The sequence below is a fragment of the Spea bombifrons genome, chromosome 2 (genome assembly GCF_027358695.1).
Source record: "Spea bombifrons isolate aSpeBom1 chromosome 2, aSpeBom1.2.pri, whole genome shotgun sequence".
NCBI classification, from domain to species: domain Eukaryota; kingdom Metazoa; phylum Chordata; class Amphibia; order Anura; family Pelobatidae; genus Spea; species Spea bombifrons.
In genome coordinates this window covers 111,412,876-111,436,252 of record NC_071088.1, presented here as the reverse complement: position 1 = coordinate 111,436,252, position 23,377 = coordinate 111,412,876, and the positions used below count along the sequence as shown (strand labels likewise).

General features: G+C 41.4%; 1 protein-coding gene across 2 annotated transcripts; it reads right to left on the bottom strand.

Annotated features, from left to right (window-relative positions):
• Positions 1-342: 342 nt before the first annotated feature.
• ANKRD52 (ankyrin repeat domain 52) lies at positions 343-21,257 on the bottom strand. Of its 2 annotated transcripts, none has more exons than XM_053455615.1 (28): positions 21,083-21,257; positions 16,483-16,566; positions 13,637-13,715; positions 12,996-13,066; positions 12,211-12,411; positions 11,951-12,038; positions 10,828-10,970; positions 10,213-10,425; positions 9,731-9,809; positions 9,525-9,639; positions 9,349-9,431; positions 9,042-9,159; positions 8,775-8,843; positions 8,515-8,655; positions 8,101-8,178; positions 7,686-7,797; positions 7,429-7,500; positions 6,765-6,966; positions 5,896-5,983; positions 5,430-5,547; positions 5,064-5,283; positions 4,344-4,431; positions 4,165-4,248; positions 3,789-3,934; positions 3,600-3,682; positions 1,922-2,004; positions 1,581-1,672; positions 343-897 (listed from the first exon to the last, which is right to left on the bottom strand). In XM_053455615.1, the coding sequence occupies exons 1-28, from the start codon at positions 21,107-21,109 to the stop codon at positions 662-664; spliced, it is 3,213 nt and encodes a 1,070-aa protein (XP_053311590.1). In that variant the 5' UTR covers positions 21,110-21,257; the 3' UTR covers positions 343-661. The 2 variants fall into 2 exon arrangements, with proteins under 2 accessions (XP_053311590.1, XP_053311591.1); XM_053455616.1 differs by having other exon boundaries at positions 343-894.
• Between the last annotated feature and the right edge of the window lie 2,120 nt (positions 21,258-23,377).

Here is a 23,377-nt window from a genome sequence, read left to right as displayed (position 1 = left end):
AAAAGAATCAAGCACTAGAAAACAACCACTAAAGTGCCTAGTTGGTGGGGGCATTTTGCAGCAGTTCAGAGTGGGAATGTTGCTTAAGAGGGTAATCAATGGAAAACTGCAGCATCATGCATGAAAAATAAAAAACAGGTGGTCTAGTTATTTTAAACCAACTGTTGCACCGCATTCTTAATGAAATTGGTATGGTCCAAGTTAGCTACAGCCAAAGAATGCTACACACCTGGAGATTTCTGGATGCCGCTTACATGGCCAGCCTTGTGAACCTGAACAGAACTTCCAAGATGAACATATTGAGGCCTGATTACTTACTCTAACTATAACAGCCTTCAGCATCTATCAGCCTCAAAACAAATTGCATACGCTTTCAGAGATGGAAAAGGCATCCATTACACAAACCAGGCTGTAAAGAAGAGTCAAGGATCCCCCCCAACTTATGCAAGCCTCTTCCACAAGTGAAAGGTACAATACTACATAAGCTTCAGGACAGGCCAGGCCAGCTCACAAGACCAATTTTAAGGATCAGGGGACCAAGTAAACCAGCAGAAGCTCAAACCTTTGTAAATGGTATGTCTTGTTCTCCTTTAAAGTGCCCTAAATATTATCCTAAATAAATTAAAAGTAAGGTTTTGGGTCACCCGCAGGACGGGAGCAGCTACTCAGTGTAGCAGCCATCCATGGCAATTGAGCTATGCCGATCTTTAGTGTATGGGCAGCTGCCACCATTGGGGAGGGCAGTTTTAGCAGCAATGCCGCAGTTCTTCAGGAGGTTGAAGCTGAAGGGTAGGATGGCGTCTTTTGGTGGGAAAGGCTTCATGGTGGATAGGATAAGTGCCAAGCAATCCGCTACATCCTTGTTCGGAGCACAGGCCAAGGCTGGGGTGTGACCTGCTGTCAAGGGGGGAAAAAAAAGGTTAAAAAACTAGCAAGGAATTTTTGACTTCATCCTGGTTTTAAAACCAGGTATTTTAGGGAAAAAGTTTACATAACTATATTTACGAAATTACTAAATCAGAACAAAAAAAAAAAAGTACACAACACTGTAAACAAAGCTCAGTAAAGAAGTCTGTTATAGATATTTCTCTCCTTTCATGGCTCCCACTTCTTGATAGCTCTATTAGTATTCACAACTTCTGGATGCAACTGGCTAAGGTTAACAAATAAGATAATGTTTAACCCCTTAATGACAAAGCCCGTACATGTACGGGCTCAAAATGCATTGTTTTCAATGGGTTTAGGGACCGCCCATTGTCCTTAAGGGGTTAATATTATGAAAGCTGCACAATAAACGAGAACCTATCGCAAAAATGTGGAATACATGCAAACTCAAAAATCAGAAACCCATGAGCGGGACGCATACTGCCAATTAAATGCATGCATTCCACCCATTAAAAGAAAAGTGTATAGCACCATATATCTCTATGGAACTTGATGGCACTATATAAAAAAATAAATAATATTCTAAACCCTGCAGAGAAACATTCTTTCAGATCTTAGTCTCCACAAGTGAAGATCTTCATGGTGCTTTCTTAAAAATCAGTTTTTAAATTGGTGGAAGTATGCCCAATTCTCACCTTCTTCATCCACAGCTAACACAGTAGCTCCTCTTGTGAGCAAAGCTTGGACGACCGATGCTAGTCCATTATGGGCAGCAATATGGAGCGGCCTGCAGAAAAACAAAACCTACTTATTAAAATCACAATGCAAATGATTGCAAAACGGCAAGGACACGGTAACCCAGTCAATGTCCGTGACAAATCAGGAGTGCCAAATTCAATTGGCTGGGGGCCGCTTTTGATTAACTCCTTCAAATATCTGACACACACCTCTAGAAAGACATGTCCTGTCTGAGTAAAATGTTACAGAAACCACACCAAGGGGCCATTTATGTGCATAATCCTGCATTTCCACTTACATCTGCAGCATGCTGTTTGTTGCATTGATAAGGCCAAGGTCCCGGGTCTCCCCTAATAGCAACAAGGCACACTTCTCATGTCCCTGAAAGATAAGTAGACAAACAATAAGACTGGGGGGAAAAGTGACATTAACTCCGCAATGACAGGACTGGTTTTCATTTTTTGTACCATCCGTGAAAATGGCTGCTTTAACATTTCTGCGGTGTTTGTTTTTAGCTGTAATTTTCTCATTTGGTGTAACCAAAATGAAGGGCTTTCTTTAGATACCATAATTTTCATCATGTCTAATTTTCGATTTAAAAAAGAAAAAAAAAAAAAAAGGTACAAAAAAAGAATACTTGAAAAACCTTATGAAAAAACCCTACAAATTACATTCTAATATTTGTCTTGAAACAATGTGTCAATGTTTTTACAAGTTGTGGAATTCTGGGTCCCCCCCCACCTTGTACTGGTATATGTCACTGCTTAACACTCAACATGCGTTCAACATCACCTGAGTACAGAGGTTCAGTGAAAGAAGCAATTGTTGAACAACATCCTGTCTTTCAATAGGGCAAATGCAATTGCTCCCGTGAGCAATCACATGGCAACCCTACTTATTTTTGGTATTACTTAGTGCCCTGATGTCGAGGCATTGCAGCAACACCATCTCAGATTGTTTATCGCTTTCTAAGTTCATTTAACTCTGTGAAGGGCCAGGCACATCAACTGCCATTAGGGGTTAAGTGAATAGTAAGAACAAGGCTCATTAACACCACCTTCTAACTAGAGGCACACTAAAGAGGCCACTGCTTTTCTGCATTAACAAAAACAAATTCTCTGTAGATACACACAAAAACATTCTATACAGAACCTTCAAAAAAAAATAAAAAAAAATTATATTATATATATATATATATATATATATATATACATACACACATACATATACACATACATATACATATACATATACACACACTACACACAAACATTTAACCTCTTAGAAAGTGTTCAAGCAAAGGTTATGCAATTGTGAAAATGTAAGCTTGTGAGCACAGACCCCTTTACCCAATGCTTCAGTTTATCTTACTAAGTTCTAGTTTTGTCATATTCTTTGGGATCCACAAAAACCCAAACATATAATCTCTACGGGAATTATTGTGGGGGTTCAAACAGGGATCACCCCGAGCCCTTGAGCAGGGAGGGACAACCCCCCCCAAAAAAAAAGTCTGTAGGGGGCAAGTGTAGTTTGCGGAAGGCAGAGCCGGTCTGGCCTTAAGTGGCAGGTAACAAGTCTAGGAGAACTGCATAGCATTTAACAGCAATACTAAAAGTAAATGCTCTTTCACAAGGAATACAATAAGGGCTAGCACTTACTTTTGGAAACAAGGCTTTTAAAAGAACAGTTTAAATATGCAGGTGAGCGTTCATATTTTTACTATGTTTTCCCTTCCCTTTTGGAATTGTACCATAATTTGTGATTGTCCCCATTTAAGAGAATCTATACTAAAAAGGTAAAAAGTATTGTCAAGTATTTTAACTTGTAGCATCCTTTAAATGATGTATTTGTAGGCTAAATGTGTTGGTCTGCACCAACCATTATTACAAAAACATATTCCAAAAGAAGCACAATCAAGGCTGTGACAACATAACATGCATTACTGGCACATTAGCTTAATAAGCAGATCCCAGCACCTTGCTGCAGGCTAGGTGAAGAGCAGTGTTCTTGTTGATGTCCATAAGTGTTAAATCCGCCTTCATACGATACAGCAGAAACTCTGCAAGAAAGAGTTAGCATCAATAAAGTGTAAGAGGCCAGAGGAAAAAGAAATAGATCACTAGTTAAATGTTTTAACTTTATGAGATTAAGTAAAACATACTTACCAACCGATGCAGTCTTCCCATTTTCTGCTGCCATCATCAGAGGTGTCCGACCAGACTGGTCAATGGCATCCACCTCAGCCTGGTAGCGCAGGAGTAGTTGTAAACCGTTCATGTTATCAGCAAAGGATGCAGCATGAAGAGGAGTTCTACAGGAGAAAAAACAATTGATGAAAACTATTTCAAGGTTTGTGGAAAAACCAATGTTTCCCTCTCTGTTATTGTGTAAGAAAATGGTAAACCGTTAGGAATGCAAGGGCCCTAATACATTCTGCGCTTGTGGGTGGTTCAACAACAACTGCATCAGATAGTGAAAAGAGAAGAGCACAATGTACTGTTGTATGACATGGACAACACATGTAAGAATTCTTATACCCACCTCCCTTTAGCATCTCTGCTGTTCACAATCTTGGCACCCAAAGCTTCAACCAACATTTCAGCCGTACCATCTTGGCTGTTAATTCTATAAAAAGTGATACACAACATCAGCATTACACAGTACTTCAGTTGATACTTTTGAGTATCGAAGATGTTTGATCAGAGGAAATGGTGACTTACACTGCACAGTGCAAAGGGGTAAAAGGGTTTCCTTCGAGGTATGCAAATGGATTGTGTTCAAGTAACAGTTCCAAACAATCTTCGTGCCCTGGGAAATACATCAGGAACAGAATAACTTAAAACAGCAGCAGCCCATTTAGGAAAGCCTCAAAATGACGTTAGATAGCTAAAATGTTTAATTTAGATTAAAAGACTAGACAAGATTAGCAACAGTGATTTACAAGAGGCATAAAAATCTAAGCGCACAGTACTCAGGGCACCACACTGTAAGCAATATAATTATTTAACAGCAGGGAATACAAGCAGAAGTGTATAGTTAGATCAGTTAGTCGTAAGAAAAGGACGTGGTCATCCCTCTTTACTGACTGCTTCTGAGACGTACTGCACACCGTACTGCACACTGTCCAAAACGACAGATATAGAGAAGATACAATTATGGAGAGACTAGAAGATCTTTAAAATGCATTTCTTGGATACAAGAGCAGAAGGGGAATAAAATCAAGATGTTGGAATGTTTCTTAACTGAGGGGTTAGTCAACAACTGGAATGATCTTCCAGAAGAGATATATCAAGTAAATTAGTGAATTTACCAATGTATAGGATATACAAGAAGTCAATATAAAAAAGAAAAGGCCAAATAAGAATTGATATTTTGCAAAAGGAAGAAAAAAGCCAAATGGTTCTTGTCTGTAGGTAAATAAATGCTTTTATCCACCTTACCATTGTAAGCAGCCCAGTGCATGGGAGTGTACCCACTGTAATCCACCACTGCATCCAGTGGGTCTGTAGAGAGTGCGGCCTGCAGAAATACGTGCACAAGCGTAGCATGGCCACAGGCTGAAGCAAAGTGAATAGGTGTGCGTCCCTTGAAATCCCGACACAGCACAAAGGCATCATGGTCCAGCAGGGCCCCCACACAGTCCTCACAGCCGGTCACCGACTGTAGACAATACAATACAACAATTAGCTCCAAGTGAATACACATTCGCAGTAATGTCAATTGCATTCGTTCAATATTAAAATTTCAACAGTTATGCAACTGTGTGTACTCTTAGCTGCTGCCTAAGAATATATTTGAGAGCTCACCGCTCTGTGAAGGGTGGTTCTTCCTTTCTTGTCTCCAACATCAACTGTGGCTCCTTTTTCCAGCAGCAGGTGAGCACAGTCAACATGGCCATTCATCACTGCAAGCATAAGTGGAGTTCTAGAAAAAGAAAAAACATTGGTACAATATAGATCTTTAAGCTCATATAATACAATGAATCACAAAGATGTATTCTGGCTTAAGCCAGTTATGCCTAGGATGGGCTATGGACCATCTGCTGCAAAAACCAAGAACAGAAGATCACCAAAACAATCCATTTCAACAATGGAAAACTGTGCAGAACTGGAACAGCTACTGTAACAATGCTGCATCTGGAGCACCGTCGTATGACGCTATACCCTGAACCTCTGCAGGAAGAGGATGTGTGCAATAAATTTGGTTTGTAAAGGGATGGAGAGGCTTACAATACAGCCAGAACATGTTAACCTGTATACAGCAATAACTTACTGCCCATGAGCATCCACAACATCGGTAATATCCAGTCTCTCACTGCAGTCAATCAGCAGATGTAGGGCATCTGTGTTTCCAGAGGCAGCTGGCAACAAATAATAATAAAAAAAAACCTTATCTATTGGGTTACTGGAGATTGGTCCAATATCAATTTAGGGCCCTAGCCCCCAGCCCATCACCGCCCATTTATTTAATCCCTCAAGGGGATTAACTGCCTGCTCTTTTATTCAACTCCCCAACAAGTCTCTGCAAATCACACTCCAGTCCATGCTCCTTAATAGTGCTACAAGAAAGATATCACTCCCTTTTTACCTTTCCTTTTACCTTTACCTATATAACTTATTTCACAAGTGGGGCCCTCATAAGCCCACTCTTCTTGACAAGATCTTTGTGTTGGTGTAAAAGTATATTAACTAACCACCCGGTCTTCATTTTGTACAGTGTTGCGCACTTAATAAAGGATATTAATAATTTTATTAATATTCATCTGCTTGCCTCCGCTGAAGAAGGCAGCCTACTTAGGTAGGCTTCCAATTGTTGTTCTATTGATTTCAATGGATTCCAATGTGTATAAATAAAAGTATGCAGAGTATCTCTATAAATACAATGCTTGGTCTGCACAGCCTTCTTTGGAACATGAAAATAACGTAGTCTGGACACTGGTGAAAAAAAGGAGGCCACCACTACAGGAAAAGTGTGTGTAAATTGATGAAAGATGGAATGTGCATGCGCATGTCCAAGAAATGCCTGGCGAACACAGTGGCGCTAGCATTTTAGGAAACGTAAGCTAAATGAGTTAAACGAGACACGCCGCTTATAAATAAGCAGACCAAGTGACAAGTTTAAAAAAATTAAAAAATTCCCACCTGCTACATGCAGTGGGGTCCACTTTCTCTTACGGTCTTTGATTACAGGAGAGGCCCCATGGCTCATTAGAACTTCCACACAGTCTGTGAATCCCCTTTCTGTTGCAAGGTAAAGAGCAGTGCGGCCCTTGTGGTCTCGCACATCCAGGTTCACCAGAGTCTCTGCCAGAGTCTTCAGAGCATCGCAGTGACCATTGTAGGCCTGCAAAAGTGCAATAATAAGTCTTGCATGAATACCTTCATAACAGTAGTAAAGAGAAAAAAAAAACAGCAACTGATGTGTTTTGACCGTCCTTCATAGTGCTGCACACCAGTCCAACTAGATGTAACTAAAACCAAAGCACGACCCTTTATCACGTTTGCAATACAGATGAACTGATCGTAAAATGCGTTCAAGATCTCTTGACAAGAGTCTATAGGAACAGCATTAAGTGTTGATGTTAAGAACAGATGAAATGTGAAATAGTGCATTTTATTTTTACTTAAGAAAAAATATTTTTAATCTATACATCATGCACCTAGAAACTTAAATTGAATTAAAAAATGATCTCTGGAAACTTTTAGAAGCACTAGGACTGAGGTTTTTAGGTTACATTCAGTAGAGAAGGCAGAAAAGCATCTCCAACAGGTCAGGAAGCACTGCTTGGACATTAGTGCTACTTACAGCTAAGTGCAAAGGGCTAACCGGTACAGTGCTTTCCACATCCTCCAGACAGTTAAATGACATTTCCAGAAGCTGAAAGGAAGAAAAAAAAAGTTAGGAATGTGGAAGTTTTCACAAAGCTCATGCTTGAAAACAAAGCAGCTTCAAACTACTGTATGTGTATCATTTATACGCACGCACACACACAGCATAACCCCTTATTCACTGTCCTCTCAATAGGTATTTTCTTTGCTCTTACATATTTTGGGCTGACTCACCAGTTCCAAGTTCTGTCTGTTGCCAAAGGCTGCTGCATAATGCACAGCAGCGTATCCTTGTTTGTCACGAAGTGAGGGATCGGCATTGTTATCCAACAAGAATTCTAGGCAGCTGGAAGAGGACAGGATACAAAAACATATATAAGTCACAATAGCAACTCCTGGGTAAAACTGGTATCTGCAAGACACAAGTTGTTTAAAGCGACATTTCTGCCATCATATTCACTTGCATATAATATCTGAGAGGCTCTAAGTTTTCATATTCATAGTGTCTCCCTTTTTTGTTTCAAATTATCAAATTCTCTTGAAATATGAAAAACAAAACTAAATTCTCAGTAGGTCAGTTTCTGTCTTGGATTGTGTATATTTGTACTTGCACATCTAGGCATTAAACAAGCAAAATAAATAAACTCACAAGAAAGACTCCTTCTGTTGCGAGGCTTTAAGCAGTTCTTCCTCATGCTCTTGGCTCGTCCCAGAGTGCGTGTCCACCCTGAGGAGACATAGGGATGACCTGAAGAATCTTCAAAATCCTATTACCGCAGACAGCTTGGACAACAGTTACATAAGTGGAGGAAGATCATGACCCAAAGAAGAAAACATTCTTCTGGAATAAAAGGAATTGGGGCTAAACATTTCCGGAAGGAGCTAAAGCTGATCAAATTCTAAAGGTTCCGGATACCTTCCCTTAATGCACCGGCAAACCTACAACTTAGTCACCATACCAAGTATATTAATCGAGACACGTAGATAACCAACACTGCACCAATCGTAGTAGCTCTCTTCCCTCTGACAACTTTAGGTTTGTTCTTTAAAGGTGATTACTAACCTCCTGTAGGTATCTGAAGCAGCAGCATAGTGTAAGGGGGTGCAGCCTCTGTAATCTGCCTCATTAATACTGGCTCCAGCCTTAACCAGATTCACTATGCACTGGTAGCTGCCATTAGCAGCAGCATAATGCAGTGGAGTCCTAGAAGAAAAAAAGTACGACAATGTTGGGGAGCGCAGGCAGTCATTGTGTACAGTAATAGGATTGCAACTGTATGGGAATTATTTAATAATGCTAGATGCTAAGGATCATCATCTTACCTTCCAAATTTATCCCGTCTCTTCAAATCAGCACCACTGCTAGACAGCAAATTAAGACATTCTACATTTCTAGAATACAAAAGAAAATGGGGATGGTTTGACGTTATCAAGAATGTTTCAGAAGCCGCATTCAGTTAAATAAGTGTAGATTACCGTACATGGCATAATGTTGACAGCTAGATGAGACAAAACAATGCAACACCCTACAATCCTGCAAGTAAATCGACATACTGAGGTATATGTACTGCCTTTTATGAAGCCACTCACCCTCCCGAAGCAGCAGCATGGAGGCAGGTCCTCCCAAGGTTGTCAGGTGTGTTAATATCAAAGCCGGCAGACAGCACATGTTCATTGCTCAATGACGACACTATGCTGTACAGCTGACCTGCAAAGAGGCCAAAACAACTATAAAGATAACGCAAATAAGAAGCTTCCAGACTGAACACACCATATATCCTACAAAGGCCTGAATATTACACATTTTAAACTCAAAGTGCCCTGGTTTGCTTGGGTTACGTATACACACTTAACAGCTACATTAGACATGAATTATAAATTAAAGCCGGTCTCTTACCTGAGGAAAGTAGTTTACGGCAACAGTCGGAGAACCCAAAGAGAACAGCTAAGTGAAGGGGAAACATGCCGTGCACACCACGCCTAGGGAGGAAAACCACAATAACCATACATTCGTTGCTCAAACAAAAATGCAAACTCCCAAAGCACACTGTAGTTATCCATGGGCAGTCTTACCTTGCAGTGTCAGCACCATTTGTCATCAACGTACTAATTAGCAGCTCATGCCCGTATCTAGCAGCGACATGCAAAGGAGTATTGCCATATTTATCAACACAGTCAATTTCACCACCTGTAAAAAAACAAACAACGAATTTATCTGTATTTATCAATCCGTAAAAAATCTCAGTATTTATGGGCCATATGGGGATGTCCACACTTACCGTTCTGTATTAGAATCTGAGAGCGTGTAAACCTTCCGTGGATGGCAGCCATGTGCAGTGGGCTCTTCCCATCTTTACTCTGTAAATAAAATCCGCACTATATAAAAGCAGGACATACAAGAACTCTAGAAGGAACATTGTAACTATTAATATATTTTCAATGAAGGAAGTATCCTAGCCTTATGTTTTCTCCCTTTCGAACCTGCAGAACCAAGCACCATTCAGAAGTGGGCAGTAATGGTAAAACGGGTGGGGTGGATAAAGGGCAGTGGTGATCATTCAAACCATTAGCTCACAGGCCATTATAGCACAGTGTCCTTTGGTGACTAGATTATGTGTCCCACCCAGACTAGAACCATCTGTTACATGAACATGCAAGATTGTGGAAGGTGGTCAAGCAATTTAACTTAAAAACAAGCCCCACGGTGCACTTACTTGCACCTAATACTATAGGGCGATTCAGAACCCTCCTAGACACTTACCTGAAAATTGACATCTGCCCCGTTGTTAACAAGAAGTTCCAGGCACAGAGCCCCGTTAGTGGAAACAGCAGCAAAGTGCAGAGGGGTGAAGCCTTTCTCGTTAGGCTGGTTGACATTGGAGCCATAATTGACAAGTTCATTGGCTACAGAATCTTGACCCATGTAACAGGCAATGTGCATGGCAGTGTTCCCAAAGGCGTTGGGCTCATCAATCTGCAGAAGAAATATACCATAATTGCCAAGACATTTTCATTCTTATGGTTTTTTTTTTTTGTTTAAAAAAAAAAAAAAAAAAAAAAATCTGCATCAGACAAACCTTAAACCAAAACAGTGATGCTTACGTGCCACATTCTCAGAGATAAGACATACATAATTTGGGCATTCTGCTTGACTTAAGTACAAATGGTGCACACCTGTCGCTAGGGGGGTCTCATGACAGCCTGATCTCCGATGTACCAATAGGAAATAGCCTGCCAGTGGAAGACTTTAAGATGTACTATTAGGTCCTATAAGTCACACAAACTATACTATACTAATACTATACTAAACTATACTCTATTCATAAAGTTCTAGACATGTATTGTGTGTGTATATAAAAATATCACTCAAACTTACCTCCACGCCCAATTTCAGCAAATACTTCAAAACATCCACCTGGCCACTACAAGCAGCTGCATGAAGCGGAGTATAACCTTTCTTGTCCTTTGACATTGCATCGGCTCCCCGAGAGATCAGCAGTTTAGTAATTTCCAGGTGACCTTGAAGAGCATGACCCCATATGTTAAGATACAACAAAAATCCTCTAATAGAAGCGTGCGTACCTAAGGCTAAATAAATGCATCATATTTCAACACCACACTTGGTTTTAATGTTAAAGGGGTTAATCTAATATTGACAAAACCCTGTTTTTTGTCTAGTTGTGCTCCAATTAAACTTCCCCTACCAGCAGACCCGAGGGCTGTCATTGTTGTCTGTCATGTTATTTCTGATGACATTCCCCGCACAAAAAAAAAAATCACTCTGAGCTGATGCTTTATGGCAATGCTAATTAAGGTTCACACCTTCAGTCTTCCATCAGTGTCAATAATTAAAAATGATCTAACTAGTAAACTAGTAAAAAAGAAAAAGGTGATTTTTATTTTTTGTGATGCATAATTGTCAGTAACCTAGCAATGTGTGCTACGTATTCTACGTATAGCTACCTGAAGCAGAAGACCAGGAATGTGTTTGGGTGTGTTCCTTAGTGCCTACAGTATTGTTGCAGAAAGAGAAGTATTTATGATATAATCTGTTTGAAGCCATTTGTGGCTTCTAAGTTAAGAAACCTAGCATTTCCAACAGAAGAGAATTATGGGTAAGCGAGTACTCACATGAAGCATACAAATAGTTACTAGAGTAACAAATATCACACACATTCCTTACAATCATCGGGCAATATATGTATACATAAGTATTGGAGTATCGGAAACCCCTTCAAGTTACCTCTGCCCTAGTGCCTTATGTTTGGCTATTGAATACACTGATAAGCTGTAAGGAGATAGCTGCCAAAAGGTATTCTTTATGGTCACAATACAACACGGTGGAAGTTGAGAAGATATGCCCTGTTGCATGACATTGTGGGTAGTTGCTAACCCACCACAATTACCGTCGCCAAGGAGGAGACAGTACCCTGCCAGTTCAAATGGGAGAGTAGGCTGAAAGAAACAAAATAGAGGATAAGCCTCATACAGCAGCTTACCCAGGAAAGATGCATACATAATAGGCTGCCGTTCCTTCTTATCACATATACCATGATGGGCCCTCTTGTTTAAAAGCATTACCACCATCTGGAAAGGAGAAGAAGACCAGCATACCGTTTAATAATACAAGAAGGCAGAAGCTTCACAACGCCAAAAGTAATACATGAACCCTTTACTTTTCATTATTTGAGTAAGCTTAATAACTGGAGAAAGATGCAATAGTTGTATGTTCTGTATCAATCTATCAGATAAGTTATACCTCTAAGTTTCCACTGAGCACAGCATGATGAAGGGCAGTGCGTCCTGTCCGATCAGCTATGTTGACATTCTTGACCAGCGGTATCAACGTCTCTGCACATTTATTTGCTCGATTAGCAGCAGCAATATGTAGTGGAGTTTGCCAGTATTTGTCCCGTGCGTTGACATCAGCAGAGTGCTTCACAAGCAAAGAGACTGCCCTCTGTATTTTTTGGAGAATAAGTTTAATTAGGTGTAACAAAAATAAGTTAAGACCTTAAGTATGTAGATATGCCGTTCCCAACATCAACAGAACCCACCGGTTTTTGTTTTAAGTTTTCAGACACTTGCAACACTTTTTATGACAACAAACAGAAATCAAGTATTGCCCACTGTTTCTACAATATCGGAATAAATCGCTTTGCTCAAATTAAGGTATCAAATATACTAAGACAACGGGGTCTATTTGCTATAGAGAATGCAGTTTGGATGAGAGTTAGGTTAACTACTTGGCTTTGCTATGCATCATAAAAGGCCAACCCCACTGCAAAGGAAGAATTTGACTGGCCCTGGATAATGCAGAGATTATAACGTTGGTGAGATCTCTCCTCACCTACTGATTTATGTATTATACAGGGCCAGCTCAGCCCTTCTTGTTCTACCTCCACTCACACTTCATTATGAACGGTGAAGTTAGAGAGTTCCTTTAGTGAACTACTGGCTGCTACATTATCTACATACACTCCACACAACACGTACAAAAAACAAACAAAAAAACCCAAAAACATTTCAGGGTGCGCTATTTACCTCGTTGCGTGCAGCAACAGCCCGGTGCACAGGAGTAAGCCAAGCCGAATCCTTTGCATTAACATTAGCACCTATAAAGAAGAACAGATAACATTTTTCCTCTGCAGAAACCTTAAGTAAATGAAATAAGTTCCATAACCAACTATAGCTATAAGCCACTGTATCATGAATGGGATACTTTGGTTGCATCGATCATCTTCAGTGATTTTGTAGCAAGGTATAAAGAAGGAAGCATTAATCATGTATTGTTAGTCTCTCAAGGTACAGCTAAATTTGGCTTAAAAAAAATGAAAATGTTTAAGATCAGCATTAAATATTATATACGTTCTTTAAAGCTCATCTACAGTCACTCAATTCACACAGCAAGTTCGTATACTATATATACACACTTGAAGTGTAAAGGCTCTCATGAAATGTTAATCACAAGATACCGGTCTTGTGAATAAACCAGCAGCTACTGATCTTGAGATGAAAAAAAAAGATCTTTATATAAAAATAAATACCCACAGAAGAGTGGTGCATATTGAAGCACCCAATATAATGATCATTTTAGGATGCATATACCCGCAGGTATCATGGGCACGGTAGATTTTATCCAGATTAAAAAAAAGTTATATAAGGCAATTAAATGTGGATTTTACCTGACTGTATTAATAGTTCAATAGTTTGGGTGTCTCCTAAGAAGGCAGCAGCATGCAATGGAGAACGTCTCTCTTGGTCCTAGCATGAGGAAGAATGGCATAAGATTAGAAAACACATGACATACCTCGTAAAATAAAAATAAAAAGATAACTTTAGATATGTTTCGTAAGCAAACTAACGAGCAATGGTCGGTCCAAAAAAACGCATCCCAAGAATCCCCTATGGACGTACCGGTACGTCCAGCCCTTCTTGCAGCATCAGGGACACATCCCTGCCGCTTCAACAGGAGATCAGGCTGTCGTTTGACAGCCTGGACTCTCCGCTGATAGCAGAAGCTGTCTGATCTGAGGTAACAGCTTCCGGCATGAAAGCCGGAAAGCGGTTACATTTTAAACTGCCCGATCGTTCATTCCCTTCCGGGTTGCGTCGATGCTGACGTAACACGGAAGTTCAGCGGAGGACAGGATATCCCCTGCAGGGGATGAGGCACAGACGCTGCGATCTCCATGCACGTCTGTGAGGACCTGCATAGAGATCACAGTGTGATCGGTGCAGGGGGATCGCAGGGAGGGGAGTGAGAAACCATCTCTCTCACTCCCCCCTCCTGAAACAGAGAAGGAGAAAAAAAAAAAAAAAGTTATTCATTTAAAAAATAAAAAAATCATTTAAATAATATAAATAATAATAAAGTGAGCTAAGTGATGTCATTGTGACATCACTGGCATTAATAACATGTTCAGGAGGTCCCTAAGAGGACCTCTAACCAATAAAAAAAAAAAATATTTATATTATATATATAAAAAATACAAAAAATAAAAAACCTTACATCCCATTGCCCTAGCACAGTGATGGCGAACGTGTGGCACGCGTGCCGCTGTTGGCACGCCGAGCCGTCTCTGTGGGCACGCCGTGACTACAGTCATACACTGTAGTCACGGCGTCAGCTCCCGCGGACTACATCTCCCACAGTTCTCTGGGGAGAACCCTCCAGCTGTTTCTGCTGAGCGCCGGGCGACTGGATATGACGTTTATATCCAGCCCCGGCGCTCAGCATAAACAGCTGTGCGCAGCCGCACTGCACAGACTGCGAGCGGCAAAACACAAGGAAAGTTAGAACGGAAGAAGCAGAAAGGAGGAAGCAGAAAGGAGGAAGGGGAAGCAGAAAGGAGGAAGAAAAGGTAAGATTTGTGGGGAACCAAGGTGGGTGGGTGGTTGACTATTGGGGGGTCTGATGTGGAGAACGAAGGTGGGCTAGGGGGGTCTGATGTGGAGAACGAAGGTGGCTGGGTGGGAGGGGGTCTGATGTGGAGAACAAAGGTTGTGGGGGGTCTGATGTGAAGAACAAAGGTTGTGGGGGGGTCTGATGTGAAGAACAAAGGTTGTGGGGGGGTCTGATGTGGAGAACAAAGGTGGGTTGGGGGGGTCTGATGTGGAGAATGAAGGTGGGTGGGTGGGGGGCGTCTGATGGTAGATTTGTGTGTGCATATACATATGGTAAGGCATATGTATGGGCACTTGGGCAGGCATATGTGTGTGTGTATAGGGCAGCTGTGTATATGTGTGTGTATGTGCATACGTCTATGGGCAGTGTATATGTGTACGTGTGTATGGGCAGTGTATATGTGTACGTGTGTATGGGCAGTGTATATGTGTACGTGTGTATGGGCAGTGTATATGTGTACGTGTGTATGGGCAGTGTATATGTGTACGTGTGTATGGGCAGTGTATATGTGTACGTCTGTATGGGCAGTGTATATGTGTGTATATAAGGAGTGTATTTGTCTTATAGTGTATACGTCTTTGTAAGTATGTGCAAGGGCAGTGTATATTTATGAGGAGGCGTGTGTGTGTGTGTGTGAGAAGATTATGTATGTTTGGGCAGGTGTGTATAAGGGTAGTGCATATGTGTGAGTACTGGCAAGTGTGTATCTGCAGGCAACTGCAGTGTATATGTGTGTGTTTGTGGGCAGGCATGCGTAAGAGCAGTGCATATGTGTGTATAAGCAGGCATGTCATACATAAAGGGAAGAGAATGATTCCCTGTAACACATGTTTAACCCATTATGTGTGTGTACGTAAGTGTGTGCATGCGTGTGTATGTTATTCAAGTGTTTAAGTGTGTGGACACACAACAGCAAAAATCACATTAATTGTGCCTACAAAAGGCGTCTTTAAAAAAATACATGCACGTGTACAGTTGTATTTTTTTTTGTTTTTTTCAATAAAAAAAATGTTTAATGGAAAGCTCTGTTATTGTGTTTTTCTTTTTAAACAAAAGCTGTTAATTAGTACGAACTGTTTTTTCTAAACTAAAACCTCGTTATTCAGGTTTAATTGCAGTGTTGGCACTTTGAAAAAAATAAGTCGTTTTGGTTTGCAGTTTGGGCACTTGGGCTCAAAAAGGTTTGCCATCACTGCCCTAGCATAACATCTACCCAGTATAACCCTCCTGCCCCCGTTCACAACCCACAAACCCGTTAAGCCATAAACATAAATACAAAAACATAAATATTCTACAAAAAATGTAAACTTGGGTTAAACTTGGGTTAAACTTGGAGGGAATTTTCCATCACTTTACCTAGTGATGGGACAAAAAAAAAAAGTTTTTTTGTCAAATTTTCGCTAGTTTTTACTAAATGTCTCATTCTAAATTTTCAGCTAATCATCCAACTATGGTATCAAAAGAAAGCTCTATCTCTCCTTGAAAAAACAATATATAGTTTACATGGGTACACTATTCACAGGAAAAGAGAATAATCGCTGAACCGACATAGCGCAAAATTGCTCTGGGACTTGAGGTACCAAAAACCCCTGGGATTGAAGGGGTTAAGATGGGGTCACTCACCAAAACATTGACATTTTCCTTGTGACTCAACAATAATTTCACTTCTTCTATGTTCCGATTGAATATTGCTTGGACCAGTGGATGCTAGGAGACAGAAGAATGAGAACAAAAGTTAACTTTGGACGCAGACACTGAAACCAAGTCAATAGTATTAGGAGACATGTAATATGGGGTAATATGGAAAGCATGGATATGGCCATCTGGAACATAAGTATGTATGTGGGGTATGACTATTCAGGAGATGTTGCTGAACATAATTCCGGTCACTGTTCAGCTGTGGCACTTACAGTATAAAAGAAAATGTAAGCAAGATTGGAAAAATTGGATTTTTCTTCCTATTTTAGTATAGGGTTTTTTGTATTTATCATCACTAATAATAAATTATGTTTTATGCACGCAGATGACTTTAAAAGACTACTACGTCTCCAAAATGATGTATAATTCGTGCAGGACGAAAAAGTGGCAGGAAAAGATTGACTACAGGAGAGGTCAGACACCTCTTTCCTGCAAGTCTAGCCCCCTCCCCCCAATCGTGAGTATCCCTTACCTGAAAGAAAAAAAAAATGGATTCTGATTTTGGATCAGGGATACTCAACCTGTTCTACAAACCTTACCCCAAATCCATCTCCTTCCACCAGAATGGAAATCAAAAGGAACTGGAATGTTAGCGATTCTCGTGTGCTGTGCCTTTTACACATATAGAGGCAACAGTGTTACCGACAACTTTAGGGAACTGCTGCCACAGTTCTTAGTATAGATTTAATAACTCCCTACACCTAGTGAATTGTGTTTGTTAATCAGGATTTGGATATAAAAGGGCACCTCGTTATCCTATCAGTTTGCTGTCCCGAAGTTGTAACCCATCTAAGCAGAGTAGAGATAACGTAATGGGGCAGAATAAGGCACTACCACATTTTAAATCGGTAAACTCTATTTTATGTTTGTAGAAACATTGGAAAGGGTTAGACACAAAATAAAGATTGTTAGAACATGAATTCATCTGCATCAGCCCTATCTGACTTGGGCTCTTCCATATGCATTTAATAGGGACGCATTGAAATGAAACGTCTGGTCCGAAACCGAAAATTCAGCATTCACTTGGCTGAAACTGAAAATGACCCCCCCCAACATTTAAAAAAAACAAACAAAAAAAACAAAACATGAGTAACACCAAAATTGGACAAAATAAAAAAAAACAATATATATAATTACTAACAGCAATCACACTTCTATCATGCCCACGCAGCAAGTAGATGCTGAAACCTGGGCATGATAGGAGTGTGATTACAGTTTCTCTATGCCATGCTTACCCCCCCCACACACACACTTTCATATACTCATACACCGTCCTCCATCCTCTCACTCACAGGGCCCCTGCTGCTTCCCTCTGTCATGCATTCACATGACTCTGCTGGGTGCCTGCTTCTCCCGGCCAACGCACAGGTAAGAAGGCTGGATGATTATTTTGTCGATAATGCCCCTTTTGGCCAATATATTGGTGCATCCCTAGTATTTAACTCATGTCAACAAGATTGGAAGAGAACTGAGAATGCACAAAGTGTCAGTCCACCTCACTGTGCACTGGTCCTAAATATCCAAAAAAGAAAAAGATTACTTTTAGATAGATTACTATTTCACTACAATGATGTCTAAAAGACAAATGTACTGTATATAAGTGAAGTACATAAGCAAATCTGGGTCACAACCTTGTTTCTAGAAGTAAAAAGACACACCAGCAGGTGTTAAAGAGACAGTTTATTGTATCTGACAGCCCTACTAAAGAAGAATGCATAAGAACGTATTTTAACCACTTCAGTCCCCTATGGACACACCTGTACATTCTAAGAAGCCCTTAAGGACGTACAGATACCGAGGGGAGTCCAGGAGATGTCCCCATGTCAGCAGACTGCTGACCGATCGTTTGTAACGGCTGCTGGCGCAAGAGCTGGTAGGTCCTTAAATAAAGAGTGCCCCATCGGGCATTCCCTTCTGGGAGATGTCACTGCTGGCATCAACCGGAAGGTCAGCAGAGGCCAGATATTCCCTGCAGGGACAGTGCCCCTACTGGCCGATCACATGCATTGCAATACCCAATGCAAGTCTATGGAGACTCGCTTGGTATAGCAGAGAAGCAAGTGAGAAATGACTCTCCCTCCTCCCATGAGTGGAAAAAAGTAAAAAAAAATAAATAAATAAAAAGTGAGCTAACTGATGGCATTGAGACATGGCTTGCATAAAAACATTTTCCCCAGAGGAATCTCTAGCCATACTGCGCCAAAAAAAAAAAACCCTTATATCCCATCGCCCTATTACAAAACCCATTACAACAGAACTATTAAAACTACTACCCTTTACGGCACTATGTAAGAAGTGACGTGATCCTCTAGAGCGTTAAAATATGTATGTGGGGCAATGTCTATAATCAGGGGATGTTGCAGAATAGAGAAATTCTAAGATGAGTGCAAAAAACTTTTTTTTGCATGTTTCTGTGGTTTCATATAAAAGTCCTATTTGTACTGAAAAGGGATGTGTAATTTGTGTGTATATCAAACACAGAAAAGAAGGAATCTTAATTAAACCCACATATGGTAAAATTGGCTAAAAAAAGGTCTGTGATGTAAGGTACCAAATACCCCGCCAGGACTGAAGGGGTTAATATGCATTCATAAAGACAGGAAAAATAAAGGCACTTTCCAGACATGGAGGTGGCGAAACCGAAGTTGCATTTTTCTTACCATGTTCCAGTAAAACAAAACATTGTTTCCAAACTGTTACACATAATACTAATTTTAATAATGGACGCGCACCAACGTTTTTATTATCGGCACGAGAATAAAAATATGGTTTTGAAAACCATTGCATTTTTAAGCAGTTCCAGTTTGTTTTTGTGCCTAAAAATTTTTTAGGTAGCTGATAACAGAGCTAGTGTAGACAACAGAATCCCTCAGTCTTAATCACTTCGTTGAATATGGACTAATAAAAGTCTATGGAGGAACAGACGTCCTTAGCACTGCTGTAAAGGATCACGTCCGTGTGGTGTTGGAGACGGGAAAGTCTTCCAAAATATCAAGACTGACAGCAATGGCAGCGTCCAGGTCATGATAAATTACATTTAGGGGAACATAACTGTATAAAGCACTGTATTTCCTTTCTGAAGGTGAAAAATATTTTTTTCTGTTAGTCTTCCACTTTTAAAGAATTCATCAAGAGAACTACAGCTCCTGATTTTAGATTGTAAGCTCACGAGCCAAGGCCACCATCCCCGCCAGGAACTTTGTATAAAGTACCATAAGGCTAAAAAGCAAGCTCACTGGCAGGTTCTCATCTCCTGATGTGTCTGTATGTATTAATGTATATCGGTTATCTGTGTTACCTGCCGCATGTAAATTGAACAGCGCTGTGTAATTTGTTGGCGCTTAATAAAAATAAAAAGGTGATAAAAAAATAACTGCTTTGTAAACAAAGATCACAGATTTTGTCTCAAACCTAAAGCTATCACGCGGTTACAAAGCAGGGTGTATTGAAACTGTGCTTGTCCAAGAGCAGTTAAAACAGTACTCTGCAAAAGAAATATTTATCTTGTATAATAATAAATACATACGCCTCTATCAAACTTGCAATCGATACGTCACGCGATTGTCGTTCACCGATTCCGCACGTTGAAAAGTACAGCAAAACTTAAGTGCGGCCCTTCAACAAGTTGTGTAAAGCGCCTAATAGGCAAAATTGTATGTTTTCTGTAATAATGCTTGAAAACACAGATTTATTGTTCTGTCTCAAAAAAACAAACGCTTACACAACTAGACTTCGTTAAAGGAATCGGGTAAGCAGCTAAAATTGGGATTCACTCCATTATTCACGGTGGATTGTGCGGCAGAACAGGGATTAGTACAGCCAAGGGCCAGGATTGTGACAAAAAACAGGGATTCTGTCCCAAAAACCTGTAATTTGCTGCACGTGAGGTAAATCCATACAGCTTTATTATAAAGTATGATGATGGAGGGAGCGCTGCAGACTCTGTCAGGTTATGTTTACAACTCTACTGGGGGGGAGCGCGCTCAGCAAATGGGTGCAAGCTGGTAACGGCTGACGACACGCACATTTCCACGGGCTCACAAAATGGATGGGCACAGGCGCTGTCTCTATGGGGACCTGGGTACAGCTCGGGCGAGTGCATGTAAAGGGGGGGGGCAGCATCTTTGCAGAAAGGCCGCAAATAGCACCGCAACAGGGGCGACATAGTGAGTAGGACGGGCCGTGCCCACCCCATGGCGCCTACGTAAACATAAGCTTTCGCCGGTGAGGAACCCGAGGCCACCTCGGAGCACGGAGAGTACTCGATCAGGGACGGGGATGGTGGAAGGGGACAGGCCAATACGCACTTCCCACTACACTGTGCAGGGCCGGCGGGAAACCCGGTGAGGACATGCAGCCTCGGTCCCTTGCCCCAGAAGCCACAGCGAGAGCCCGTCCTGTGCAGCCAACCCCGCGCATCATTCCTCTTCACTGTTCGGCCTTGGTGGTCAGACCGAGGCCTCAGGCTCTCTGCTAGGCCGCAGTATGCTCAGTCGACCAGCGGTGCATACAAAGCGCTGCTCACCTGGTCAGTGATATTAAGGATTCCCATGTCCTGCAGTCAGTCAGCATGGGGCTCCCGTCATGAGGCGGTATCTCCCGCAAAAAAGACAGCAAGAGACGGCTACACGGCTTAATCTGCGCCGCTTCTCCTCGGTATCTTTTCTTATTGCTGCGGGAAGCTAGGGCCCGCCTACTGCTAGTGATCACAGCGCACACTACCGGGCGCAAAGGTGAAATGCAGGCTCCAGCGCCACTGCTCCACCATTGGGTGGCGTGTACCTGCACTGCTCCGTCCGCTGGTTAACGGTAGAACTGCCAGCTCCTCACACAATAACTTCAGCTTGAAGTGGTCGGGAGCGAGCGCCCCCATGTGGCCACAAACAAAAGATACAACGTTTACATTAACGGCTTCCGAGTGCCGCCATGTGGCCATTAAAGGATCGATTTAGTTACCGAGCCTCAACACTTCCCGCTTTCTTTTCCCATCACTACGCTTATACTGAGAGGGCTGCACGCTGCAAAGTGTTCAATTTATAGGCTGCTGGCCATACGGTGCCAGGAATGATTTTACTGCGCTAGTCACTTACACTTAGGAGTCCGTTTTGCAAGGACAACAATTAGTTTAATGCATGGTTACTGGAGGGCTTTTGCTTAATTTACCTTCTCCACAGTCTACCTCTCCTGATGCAGAAAACTATAAGATGTTAAGCAGCTCAGTAGCATTCCCACGTAAGTGAAAGAAGCAGCAGCCAATCACATTTACTTTATCAACACGTCAGTATTCAATACCATACCGGCATGTGCAAGCAGCATACTGAGGTATGCCCTCTACTTGCAGTAGAAACATCGATGGGAGGAGCCATAAAATGTACCATGCAAAATGAAACTGGGCTGAGGTGCTCCTTTACAGGAACAAGAAAACATTCATCATTCTTTGTTGAGAAAACATGGTGAAAGTTGTTGCATCTACAGGGCGTCTTGCTTAGATGTTTGCCGCAGAGAAATTTATTCAGTAAGGAGCATACCTGGGAACTGTCTGGGTGAAGCACTGTGTCTCAGGGTCACTAAGGGGAAACTCCAGGTCGCTAGACCTCCTACCCACATCCCACAATGGGATGCTCTGGGTAGCCAGAACCAGAAAGTTCCCAGCTATGCTGAGGCGTTCGCTGTGGAGGTATAATTTTAACTTACCAGTTATGTCAAGGGCCACGTGTTCCTGCAGTACACATACAACAATGGGTAAGGAGGGTTTCAGGAATTCTCACTGATCCAAGTATGCATTACATAAGGCTAGGCCAGCCCTTCTTGCAGGGGAGTTAACTGGGGTGGACATTGGCAAACATTTAGTTTGGGGGGTACTAAACAAACACCAACCAGTGTTGATGCGTGTTGCAGGTAATTATTTAGGGGCCGAGTAAAAATCAAATTGAAATATTTCCCAGGAACACTTAGTTCGGACACTGAAATTCCCGTCACTAAATAAAAGGGGAAGAAGGCCCATGTAAAATACAGAATGGGTTTTTGACTAGAAAACAGGGCTCGACAGACCCTGGCAACTAGAACACTTTCTGACATCCAAGGTTTTGCATGGTTGCCATAATGAATCCGGGGGATGTGTGGCCTCGCAGTGGGGTCATCTATTGCACGGCCCTCGCCTAAGCGTGCCCCCCCAGTAAAACCTAGGGTGCCAAATTCACATTAGCAGAACATAGACAGCGGCGTGGCTGGTCTATATGAGGTGAGAGGGAAGTAGTGCACGTGTACTATATAGTCAGAGTCAGTGCATTTGTGTGTAGTCAGTGTGAGTATATGTGTTTACTGTAGAGTTAAGAGTCAGTGCATTTGTGTGTATATGAACACTGCTAGTGTCAGTGTGTGTATATGTGTTTACTGTAGTGTTAAGAGTCAGTGCATTTGTGTGTATATGAACACTGCTAGTGTCAGTGTGTGTATATGTGTTTACTGTAGTGTTAGAGTCAGTGTTGTGTGTATATACATATAGATATATACACACACACACACACACACACACACACACACACACCGGTATATATATATAGTGCTTGAGTGTGTGTATATGTATAGTGCTAGGACTACAGTCAGTGTGTGTATGGTGTTAGCATGTTTGTAGAATGGTTATAGTGTAGAATGCTAGCGTGTGTCTGTTACTGTAAGGTGTTTGTGAGCATAAGATGTTAGCATGTATCTGTTACATATGGTGTGTGGCACCAAGAAAATAAAAACATAAAAAAGATGGCTCCTACCTTTTTTATCTGGCTTCCAGATCCAAACCAAGTTTGTCGACCCCTGCTATAAA